The following is a 12563-nucleotide window of genomic DNA, read 5'->3' as shown; positions in this document are numbered from 1 at the left end:
ACTCCAGGTACGAATTCATGCGGTTTCGTTACTCAGCGCCCCCTAGCGTTGTGGCGGTGAATTACCACGCGATGCATAGACACCGCCGCACTACTATAAATGAAAAATCACGGCGATCATGTTCGCCGACGCCTAGGCGCACAATCGCCGCACAAGCATAATCCCCGCTTTAGTCAACACCCGGGCTGCAGAGTTTTGGAGTAGTTGTAATTGAGCTATGTTCTTTTTTGGGAGACCAGAAAGTAGAGCGTTGCAATAATCAATGCGGCAGGTGATAAAAGCATGCATTAGTGCCTCTGTACTGGCTTTGGAAAGGAATGGTCGCATTCTGGCAATATTTTTCAGATGCTAAAAAGCTGTCTTAGTTATGTTTCTGATATGTGGGTTAAAACTGAGGTCTGAATCGAAAATAACTGGGTTTTTTTACTTGGTTAGTCAGCTTTAATGCCAGGGTGTTCAATTCTATATTAATCCTCTGTCTTTGAGCTTCAGAACCAATAAATAAGACCTTTATTTTGTCCTGGTTGAGCTGAATAACATTTTTTTCCATCCATGACTTGATATCTAAAATACAGTTAAAAAGGGCATCGATTGGCCCTGGGTCATCAGGAGACACGGTGATATACAGCGGTGTGTCATCAACATAACTTTAGGTTATTTACATAACCCCGGTTCTCTGAGTAATATGAGTGAGATGTCTCACTATGGGATGCACACCCCGCTGCAGACCTCAGAAGCATTAATCTCATTACGCCAATCCTGATTGGCTGGTGAATGTGTCCGTCCGCCTCAGGTAGTTCCACCTGCCTTAAATAGCGCATGCGGACGGCACCACGTTATTCAAGATAAGCACCTCTTCTCACTCGCCCAAGCAAGAAGGGCTGTCTGGTGAGACATCTCACTCACTCAGAGAACCGGGGTTATGTAAATAACCTAAAGTTCTCTTTCCTAATATTTCGTTCGATGTCTCACTATGGGATGTGGTAGCTTCCGTATTGCCAGACAAGCTTATTGAGCGTCCACCCAAAGACTAAATTCATCACCTTCTGACCTCAGATGGTATCAATTTAGCCTCTAACACAGAACCCTCAGAAACAGCTATAAAACCATAAACATATCGTGACTATTTTTCTACGATTGACCTTCACCAGCTAACTTCAATTATTTCTTCATCTAAGCCATCAAAGTGTCTGTTAGACCCAATCCCAACTAAACTGCTTAAAGAAGTTCTGCCTCTACTTAGCACCTATACAGTATACTCAAAATAATCAATCTGTCCCTATTAATCGCATCTGACGAAGGTCTTTTCTCTGTACTAGTCTTATTAGATCTTGTGCTGCATTTGACACCATTGACCATAACATCCTGTAACAAAGACTGGAACATTTAATTGGTATTAAAGGAACTGCACTGAGCTGGTTCAAATCCTACTTATCAGACTGATCTCAGTTTGTACAATTTAACAATGAATCCTCACTGCATACCAAAGTTAGTCACAGGGTTCGACAAGGTTCTGTGCTCGGACCAATATTATTCACTTTATATATGCTTCCTTTATGTATGAAGGACATAAAAACCTCTATGACCTGCAATATTCTGCTACTGATTCTGCTGGGCCCTAAATATCTTAGAGACACATTATCTAATGATATAGTTACTCTGGATGACATTACTCTGGCCTCCAGCCCCACAGTAAGGAATATGAAAAAGATTTGTCCTTTTAACTCCCACATAAAGCAAAAAGGACTGCAAGTCTGTTGTTGAAACATATAAAATATTAAGTATGAGTAAAAGATGATGATAATACTTACATGTAAAGTGTGTGGTCCACAATAAATATATTCCTGACAGTCACAGTTGATAAGAATCAAAGGTTTCTATGAGATTCCATAGGAAATGCATGCGGGTCATTTTTGACCCACTTATGGAAGCTTGGGGTAGTAATACAAAAATTAAAATGTATAAAAGAAAAGAAAAGAAAATTTAAAAGGCATGACATCAAAAACATGTTTTTGCTGGATTAGCTGGAATATGAAATAATAATATTAACAATAATAATAATAATAATACATATGAATATATTGCAAGAAAACAACCTCACCTCATTGACTCACTTTTGCATCTTGTCTGTTTATATAGAAAATCAGCAGGAACAAAGAGGTAGTGGTACTACCAGAGGAGGAGGAAGTTTCTCTGTGCCTGAATTCATCCAGGGAGAGGAAGTGGAGACAACACAGATGCCCTCTTCAGGTAGGGACAAAGCAGACTTGCCCCCAAGTGGCAAATAAATAAATAATATATGTTTTTCTTACTCATTCTAAATGTCCCTTTTTTCTTCTTTCACACTTGGTTTTAGGAAAATATTTCAATATTAACAACAAAAAATGCCAAAGTGATGTCATCACATAAAACATTACAAACAAGAGCTCATTTCGAGCATTTTAACAGTGTTTTTATTGTTTGAATTTAAACATTGTGTTGTTGTAATATTTGGGTTCATTAAATGAAATGAAAATAGGGAGTAAGGGAATTTAAAACTGTATAGGATGAATGTCGTTATTTATTTTCATTAAAAAATCTGCGAAAGACAACGATCAAATACCGTAAAAGGTAACTCAAAGTTTTAAGATTTTTTCCGACAGCTCCTGAACGCGGCATTGCCCCGCGCTATGACCCGGATGTAGTTCTGTTCAACTTTATATCCCACAATTCCTTTCTGCACCTTCCTCTTTCCCTACTGCAGCAATGTCCAAGAGAGGTATGAAACCCACCTTGAGAAATCCACTTTCATCTGTTGTTTTCACGCCCCGCCAGATCTTATAATGTTGTTTGTTTGTGATATATGTTGGAAGACAACATATCTTCGCGATTAGTTTGAAATTTGTGTGAGCAATTTAGAATTAAAGAACGATAGCATTTTTCGCTGGCTAGTTGGCGGAAGCCATGTTTCGCTGTCACCGCCATGAAGGCATAAAGATAGCAAAGCGGGAGGCCGAAAATGAGCATTTCTACTGCTTGCCGTAAAGTACAGACAGGCTTTGCTCGTGATATGCTTAATTTGCTGCCATTAAACTTACTTAAGTCTTTTACCGTGTTTCTCCCATCACGGCTTAATTGGTCCGAGCTAGCTAATGCTATGTGAGAAAGCTAGGCAGAGCCGGCACGCTGGTTGGTGTGAATCGTGGCTAACTCATTTTAGGAGTGGATATCATCTTTGCGATACACGGCGGTTGAACAAATGACGTACAATGTACTTTAATGTTCAGAGAGTACATGCATTGAAATGTTATCCCATTGTGTTAGAACATCTGTACATTCAGAAGTAAATTCAGGTTGTAAACCTAGTGTACTTGAAACTTTGCAACATGCTAGCGTCAATTAGCAAATGGTTTGCTTTTTTTTGGTATCGAGCCCCAGTAGTGGAAGCCTCGGTCTTGACAGATGCATACATATTGATGCCAGATTCAGTAAGATCAGTCTTAATTTTGCAGAGAACTGCCAGCATATTCTTGTGTACTGACTTTATAAAGGATTCCTGTCTATCAATACTATATCAAGCTGTCACAGCTTAATAACTCGTAGCTGTAGTTACTTTTTAAAGCTCGGTCACTTGAGCAAGTTACAAATATCATTGCTGGCGAGATAAAACCATTGTCTTCAAATCTGGTCACTCTTGCGGGCACTGTTGTTTCTAGTTCATAAAAAGGTGATGTTTGATTTTGACTACGTAACACGTGTCTAGAATCTCTTAACTGTTAATTGTTTGACGTGTGTTGGAGTGGCTGCACTTCACCCCAGGGTGTTTGGACCTGTCATGTGGCATGAACTGTCAAAGTGGCATCAAGTGGTGTTGGATTATGTACCATCTCAAACTGGATGCTAAATTCAAATGTGATTCTTCATTATTGGCTTCATCACAGATGGTTTGTCTCAGATGGAGCACAGGCTCAGTTGATTGTTCTAACTGTGTTCTTGTCTTGTAGGACGTGGTGGTTCATCTGGAGCCAAGTTCCGCATCTCGCTGGGTCTCCCAGTGGGAGCGGTCATCAACTGCGCTGACAACACAGGTATGCCTCAGTTAACCTGCAAATTAGGTTTTGTGCTAAAGGAAGGTTAATATGGAAAATATGAGGAAGACTTGTCACTGTAAAAATGCTTGATTTTCAATTGTATCTGTTAATCTAATGAAACTATCTTGTATTAGTTAAAGGGCCAATTTTCCACAGAACGAGTTTAACTTGTGATACTTTTAGCTGATAATACTGTACTTAAGTAGGATTTGGAATGCAGTATTTTTACCTGTTGAGTACTTTAACATTATTGTATTGCTACTTTAACTTGAGTAAAATATTTTAATAATTCTTCCACCACTGGGTTTTTGTGAGGGAGTTCCTACATGGCATGACCCTTTTATTTGTCAATTGTTTTTTTATTGTGTCAGTCACTCAGTTCATTCTCAGTGCACTCTGTGCTTTGTTCACAACCTGCCTATTTGAATTATGTTGTATTGAGAAGGAGTTACCACAAACTAAGACTGTTGTGATATCTTACAATCAATACATATTAAACTTTTTTTAAATAAATAGGAAGATATTTCCCCTTCAAAAAGCACTTGCTTTGTCTGTTCAGTGTCTCGGTGAGTTGTCGTAGAAGGGAATATTAAGCTCTTCACTGTGGGTGAGATGGCAGCGACACAGTGGCTGACTAATCTCAATCAGTGATGAGACATTTTTAAACCTGCAGTTAAAACCAAAGAGTTGTTTGAGTGGAAACAGTTGCAGATAAAGCTGTAGTCTGTTTTACATACGTTATAGGGTGGTGATTAGACTAGCTCTATGTGAGCAGGCAGTAGTGTTAATGGTGCAAGACAATTTGTGTAAATGTAAATTCATTGTTGTAAAATGAGTATGCGGTAAGGGAACAGTGGCTGATGTGATGACACAAAGCACTGTCATTTGTGGAAGTATGAACATCAATGTTTAGAAGCTTTTCTCCTAGTTTCTAGTTTACCTCACCTTCTCCCACACTGGCCCCTTTCTAATGTTGGTCTTCTCCCTTTTCCTCCAGGTGCCAAGAACCTTTACATCATCTCTGTGAAGGGCATCAAGGGTCGTCTGAACCGTCTGCCTTCTGCAGGAGTGGGTGACATGGTCATGGCCACAGTCAAGAAAGGCAAGCCAGAACTCAGGAAGAAGGGTGAGTGTCAGTCCGCCATGCTCACTGACCGTACAGCACGGTCATTCACACAGGAAGGGATTTGATGTCTTTGCCTAGCTTATATATTGGTATATAATGACCTCCAGCTTGGTGGAGTTGTGATCATGTGCTGTGACTGCAGGGCATGGCTTCTTTGGCCTCTCTATCATGTCGGACTGTGAGTTTCTCTGTTCTCACTGCCTCAATAAGAAATGTCATTGCTGAAATGTTGAATTCAGCAGCCCTGTTTGAATGATCCTCACCACACACTTACAAAGTTTATCCAAAGTGGAACGTGTGCAGCACATGTGTATCACTAGTAACACTGACACAGGTGGTAGATGAATAGGAAGATATTTCCCCTTCAAAAAGCACTTGCTTTGTCTGCTTAGTGGCTCGGTGAGTTGTCGTAGAAGGGAATATTAAGCTCTTCACTGTGGGTGAGATGGCAGCGACACACTGTGGCTGACTAATCTCAATCAGTGATGAGACACTTTTAAACATGCACAGTACAACCAAAGAGTTGTTTGAGTGGAAACAGCTTCTGTGTACAGCCCATTACTGCACTGACGTGTTAATGCTCAGGAGTTGGTGGAGAACCATTGGTATTGGCTACATTGGTTTGAAAACTACACATCTGCTTAAAACTTGAGGTCATTTTTTTGCTGAACTTCAGCGACACTTGGACAGTACAGCTCAAGTTATCGTTTCACACAAGTTCTAATGAAATTATTGCAGCGTTTTCCAGGTGTCACCCAGAATGATTTATAGTGTAACAGAAGTTACCTTCATACAGGTCTGCAGGTAACAAACTTAAATGTTTGAGGGGAACAAAACAAAAACCTTGAAAGAACACATACAGTAAATAGACATTGGTGACTTTCAGAACATGTAATATCAGCTTCAGAGTCATGTTGATGGTGCAGTGTCCTGTAACAGGGTGAATGGTGTCTGATTCGTTTGTGCACTATAACTTCAGTGAGAGGGTAGGATCACAGCGTTGCATGCATGTTTACTTCAACATACAAGTTTTGAACACATCACATTATGTCATGAGTTTAGTTTGTAGTTAGCACCTACATCTGACAAAATGACAATTTCTACATAATGTTGCTTTAACCTTGATTATCTCAAACTATACAGTGCTTGGCCCTTGAACTTAAGGAACTGGGGGCTGGAGGGCCCTTGATCTGATGTTTAAAGTGAGGGGCCGTCTTTGTAACTAAATAAGCGGAGTGTGAGGTAGTCTGGAATCACAGGCTGTCTAATTCACAGGTGAAATGAACAGTTTCTCCTGTCAGTCCGTCGCAGTCACCTCGTCTGTTCCACCCAAGCTGAAGTCATGGTGAATACAGGTGTGTTCTGTGGCATGGTTTCCATTTGAGTTAACCATTTTCCATCTGTCCACAGTGCATCCTGCGGTGGTGATACGGCAGCGGAAGTCGTATCGGCGAAAAGACGGCGTGTTTCTCTACTTTGAAGACAACGCGGGTGTCATAGTAAACAACAAAGGAGAAATGAAAGGTGAGTTTGTGTGGATGTTAGACCCATTTATCGCTGTGCACACTGTACAGTTGTTGTGACGAGAGACAGATTTGATGTTTTTGCTCGTATGTAAATGTCATAGCACAAAAAGTAAGGAAATTTGTGTTTGATAGATGATTTCTTTGTTGTAACAACGCTTCTTGGCAATAAATCTTAGACTGTTGGAAAGCCTGTTTATTTCCCTTTTTTAAATGGTGCCACATTTGTAAGGAACATGCATTTGTGGGATGAGCAGCAGAGCTGAGTATGTGGGTTGCACCCATGAAAAAAACAGCCTATTCTGCTATTGACTCTTGTTTGGTGGATTGGATGATCAAAGTCTGAAGAAACAAGACATATTGGCAATTGAACAATGTATTAATTTAACAAACAGGATCCTCAGTAGCATATGGAAGAACGATACACAGCCACAACAGCCTGGCACCTCCTCCTCATGCTGGTCACCAGCCTGGTCACACACACACAGCAGAGACTACTTCCAGAATTTGGGAGTGGAAATTTTTCATGGCCGCAACCCACATACTCAGCTCTGCTGTTCATCCCACAAATGCATGTCCCTTACAAATGTGGCACCATTTAAAAGGGAAATAAACAGGCTTTCCAACGGTATAAGATTTATTGTCAAGAAGCATTGTTACAACAAAGAAATCATCTACCAAACACAAATTTCCTTATTTGTGCTATGTTTATTATGTAATGACCTCCAGCTTGGTAGATGTGTCTTGAGTCATTGTAGTTTTTCAGGGGTTATCAGGGTTGTGTGTTGAAGTTTCTCATCAATTGTCACTGCTGCAATAACATTCTAAGTTTTTAATCATTTCCAAAGTGCCATCACTTCACTAGTTAAAAGCATTTCTGTGTCAACACTAGTGTCCTCATAGTGTTGACACAGGTGGCCCTTAAAAAAGCACCTGCTTTGTCTGTCAGTTTTATTTGTCAGTATTTTTTTAATTTTTTTTTGTATTGGGTTAGTCACTCAGCTCATTGTCAGTGCTTTGGTCACACCCTGCTTATTTGAATTATGTTGTATTGAGAAGGAGTTGCCACAAACTAAGACTGTTGTGCTATCTTACAATCAATACATATTAAACTTTTTTTTAATAATTAGGAAGATATTTCCCCTTCAAAAAGCACTTGCTTTGTCTGTTCAGTGTCTTGGTGAGTTGTCGTAGAAGGGAATATTAAGCTCTTCACTGTGGGTGAGATGGCAGCGACACAGTGGCTGACTAATCTCAATCAGTGATGAGACACTTATAAACATGCACAGTACAACCAAAGGCAGCATGTTATGTGTCAATACTGCATTATACTTCATGTTTATGTTGTACTTTTTCCTTTCTATAAATATTGTGTTACAGTTTGGAGCGCAGCAGTCTGTCCCTGATTTCATGTTTTTAATGGAGCATGCAGTGTTGGAACTGAAGTAACTCTGCTCTCCTTGTCTGTATCTGCAGGTTCAGCCATCACAGGTCCAGTGGCAAAAGAGTGCGCTGACCTTTGGCCCAGGATTGCCTCAAACGCTGGCAGCATAGCTTGAAGCTGGACCCTGCACCTGTTTGTTTTCAATAAAAACTGTTGCTAATCAAGCCTCATGTCTTGGTGTTTCATTTCCACTTTATGTAAAGGAAACAATGTTTTGAAGGGAATGTAGTTAAAATATTGAAACAGGAGCTACTGTTAATGTTCTGCATGGATCTGATGCGGTTTTAGAAACATTCATGATGCTTGAATCCAGAAATAATGTATACTTTGATGACCCCTGCATGCTGAGCATCTTGGTAGGTTTTGGAATATAAAGGTGCCACTGTCACAGCTGCACTTCATACAGGTTTTGATGTTGATCAACATGACAACTCTACTGCTACGTACATCTGGGCTCAGGTTATGTGAGAAACAGCGACTGTAAATTAAACTTAGTGACGTGGTCATATTGTACCAAGATTACTTTTCACTGTCGTAATAGTTACTGTGATGTGTTTTTGTCCACTTCAAATACGGATACTACTTCTAGCCAGGCATACAATCACTTCTGAACAGGTGGTCCAGTTTTTGTATTTGGTGTGAACCTGGTTTGCCTTATTTAAACAGGGATTTAATTCATCCTGTAGATGCGCCTCCTCAGCTCTACCAGTAGAGGGTGTATTGAGACCTAGCTGGGTTTGGGTGATGGTATGTTGAGATGTACAGGCTTTATTTTCCAACCTTTACATCACAGATAAACATGTTGGCACCTGTACAGTTCTCACACAGTAACAGGAGCTATTTCTGTCTGAGATGCACAACACATAGCACATGTTTAATTAAAAGAATTCCGATCACAGTAAGAAGAAACACGGGATGGGTTATAAACCTTTGTGAACGACTGACCCTTTCAATCATGGATCTTATCACCTGTCACCAGTGAACCTGTTTACCTGTGGAATGATCCAAACAGGTGTTTTTAGAGCATTCCACAACTTTCAGTCTGTTGCTGCTCCTGTCACAACTTCTTTGAAACATGTTGCTGATTCAAATTCACAAAAAGCATCTATTTACAAAAATCAATGTAGTTGATGAGGTCATACATTAAATATATTGACAAACTGTTTTCAACTGAGTACATGCCTAAAATATCTAGGGAGGCCTCCAATGACCATATGTACAATCACTTTTTTGACGCCATTATCTCAAGAGACAAATTATTTATTCCTTTGTCTCGAGATGACAAAGCTCATTTCCTTGTGGTAGTGGGTTAGTTCATCTTGTTGAGCGGGCCCGTTTCTCGAGATAAGATCATTTATCATGAGGAAACTTTATACGAGTCATGAGAAAGGACTTACACACACACACACTGCTCTGTGGGTGCAGTTTGGATGTTTCTAAGCAAACCATATAACTTATGAACTTTTGCCATTAGAATGTTTTACCTACTGATTCTACATGAGGGTGTTACATTAGGGCTCCTGTGAGGACAGGTGTGACGATGGGGTTATGTAGTGCTTGTTTCCACCCAGACTTTTTAGAGACACTTGGAATGACCTTTCGTTTTCTCAAGAACAAAAAGAATTTTGTTATCTGAGATAATGTAATACTTAGCTCTTAAAAAATGAGTTGCACCTAAGGACGTTATGGGCTTCCATAATTAACAAATGATCACTTTCTGTTAAATTAGTTTTTTCCCCAGGAGCTAACTTTTTGGAATCTGGGTCACATACAAGCTCTGGCTATCAGCACTTTGATGTGTGAGTTGTCAGAAAAACTTCAGAATAAAACACGGTCACAAACAGACTAACAGGAATGCAGGTGACATGTACAGTATACAGGTGATAAATGCTTACTGGCATGTACTCTAAATATTACATATGTATACAATCTATAAGTCCAGGTAGTGTGTGAATCATCCATTTTTCTGCTTACACAGTCATTCTCATCAATGTGTGTGTGTGTGTGTGTGTGTGTGTGTGTGTGTGTGATCCACTTGGAAATCTCCGGCCTCGCTCTGCCTACAGACGGAAACCAGCAGGTCCATGGAGGATAACCAGGCAGCCACCTGCGCCCAGCACTTGTTTCCCCTCCACCACTTACTGTCACCAGTACATTCATGTCACACACCCTGGAACCGCCGGACTCCATCCATAATCCATGAGGAATTACAGGAGGCTTTAATGGGGTGAAGGGGTGTCAAATTAGTAGGTACAGTTGTGGTCAAAAGTTTCCATCCAGTCATAAAGATCAAAAATATACATACAGTAATTCTAATATTTGGTTAAATGTCTCTCGGCCATTTTCACCTCAGTTTGGTGCTTTTGATAGCCATCCTCAAGCTTCTGGCTGAATTTTTAACTACTCCTCTTGACCGAATCGGTGAAGTTCACCTAAATTTGTTAGCTTCCTGGCACAGACTTGTTTCTTCAGCACAGTCCAAATGTTCTCAATGGGGTTCAAATCAGGACTCAGTCAGGACTGCTGCCATGATATATATGTTCTGTATGAGTGGATGGACCACCACTGTAGATAGATTATAGATGTGAACATGTGCAGGAAGAGATAAACTCTAGTTTTGTGAACAGCAGTGAGTGAATATTTCTTTTCAATGCTCTCTCCCTGTTTTTTTTTATGAATAGATAAATCCTAAACCTGTAACATGTCTGACAATAGTGAAAACTTCCTGTCTCTAATTCTTATTGTGTGAGAAGCTGTAGAAAGAGCAATACTTGCAGGGTGGTGTGTTTTTTTTACACTGTCTGAAAACCAAAAAACAAGAGCTGAAGTGTCAGGAATGGACTCAACTGTGTGTTTGTCTGCTCTAATGAATGCTGCCATCATAAGCATGTCTAGCTAACAGGCTTATTTTGTATAGTGACTCCATGATTAATTCCATGGCCAAAAAGAGCATGTCATTAAAACTCCAAAAGGTTATGGGTTAAAGGGACACATGACAAAATAACACAAACCCCTCTTCATTATAACACATCCAGGTAGTTTTCTTCTTTAATTTTGAAATTACAAATGAATTACACATTATCTGGTGATACCCAGACCACTGTGTCGTACACTGCCAGGCCAAAAGAAAAGCCAGATGAATCGAGGCATTGTCATCTTGGAACATGCCCGTGCCATCAGGGAAGAAAAAACCCATTGATGGAAAAACCTGGTCATTCAGTATATTCAGGTAGTCAGGTGACCTCATGTGTTGGGCACATAACGTCGCTGAACCTAGACCTGACCAACTGAATCAACCCCAGATCATAACACTGCCCCCACAGGCTTGTACAGTAGGCACTAGGCATGCTGGGTGCATCATTTCATCTGCCTTTCTTCTTACTCTGATGTGCCCATCACTCTGGAACAGAGTAACTCTGGACTCATCAGACCACATGACCTTTTTCCATTGATCCAGAGTCCAATCTTTAAGCTCCCTAGCAAACTCAAGCCATTTTTTCCGATTAGCTTCACTGATAAGTGGTTTTCTTAAGGCTACACAGCTGTTTAGTTAGTGTTTAGAGTTCTCTTCACATTGTGTGAGTGGAAATGGACTTACTTTCACTATTAAACATAGCCGTGAGTTCTACTGTTGATTTGTTACCATTTGATTTCACCAAAAGTTTAAGTGATCTCCGATCACGATCACTGAAGACTACAACCACATTTCTTCCTCGAAGATGATGGTTCACCACTATCCTTCCAGGTTTTAATAATGCGTTGGAAAGTTCTTAACCCAATTTCAGTACTTTCAGCAATCTCAGTTGTTTTCTTTGCTTGATGCAGGCCAATAATCTGACCCTTCTGAAACAGAGTAACATCTTTTCCACTACCGCAGGATATGTCTTCTGACACGGTTGTTTAAGAAATGAGAAGCTGCTCACTGCATCAGTTAGGGTTTAACAACTTGTTGCCATCCGAAACATTTTAATCACTGCAGGAATTATATATTATTTTTTTTGCCAGGCAGTGTATTTTCCCACTGTGTGTAATCTGTGTGTTGGATGCTATTAGGCTAACATCAGCAGCGTGTCCTGATCTTTGTTGGAAAGGGGACGTTAACCCTGAGATTACATTTCATTAGTCCTGTTCTTCAAAGCTTTTTCTCCTGTACTGTTTAAAAGGCTAACCCTTTAGTTAAAACTCTATTTGTAGTGATGTCTCCCTAAAATATCTTGTAAGAAGTGAGCTGGTCTGGGGGATATTTTCAGCAGCACAGACATTACTGAATGATCATAGAAATATTGTAGGAATATTACAGACGCCACTGTGTCTCTATGATCCTCTCCCTCTCATTGCCACTGTTACTTTGATCATGAAGGTGACAATGCTATTCAGAATATGACGGCTACCATATGGTG

At 40.2% G+C, this 12563-nt stretch overlaps 1 protein-coding gene across 1 annotated transcript; it reads left to right on the top strand.

Annotated features, from left to right (window-relative positions):
- Positions 1–2679: 2679 nt before the first annotated feature.
- rpl23 (ribosomal protein L23) lies at positions 2680–8327 on the top strand. The gene is made up of 5 exons (XM_073493888.1): positions 2680–2758; positions 3984–4067; positions 5068–5196; positions 6607–6720; positions 8196–8327. Exons 1-5 carry the CDS (start codon positions 2746–2748, stop codon positions 8276–8278), a joined length of 423 nt encoding a protein of 140 aa, XP_073349989.1. The 5' UTR covers positions 2680–2745; the 3' UTR covers positions 8279–8327.
- The last annotated feature ends 4236 nt before the right edge of the window (positions 8328–12563 follow it).

Source organism: Pagrus major, chromosome 23 (assembly GCF_040436345.1).
Source record: "Pagrus major chromosome 23, Pma_NU_1.0".
Lineage (NCBI taxonomy): Eukaryota > Metazoa > Chordata > Actinopteri > Spariformes > Sparidae > Pagrus > Pagrus major.
The sequence above is the reverse complement of the archived record's forward strand: the minus strand, read 5'-3'. Positions and strand labels throughout refer to the sequence as shown.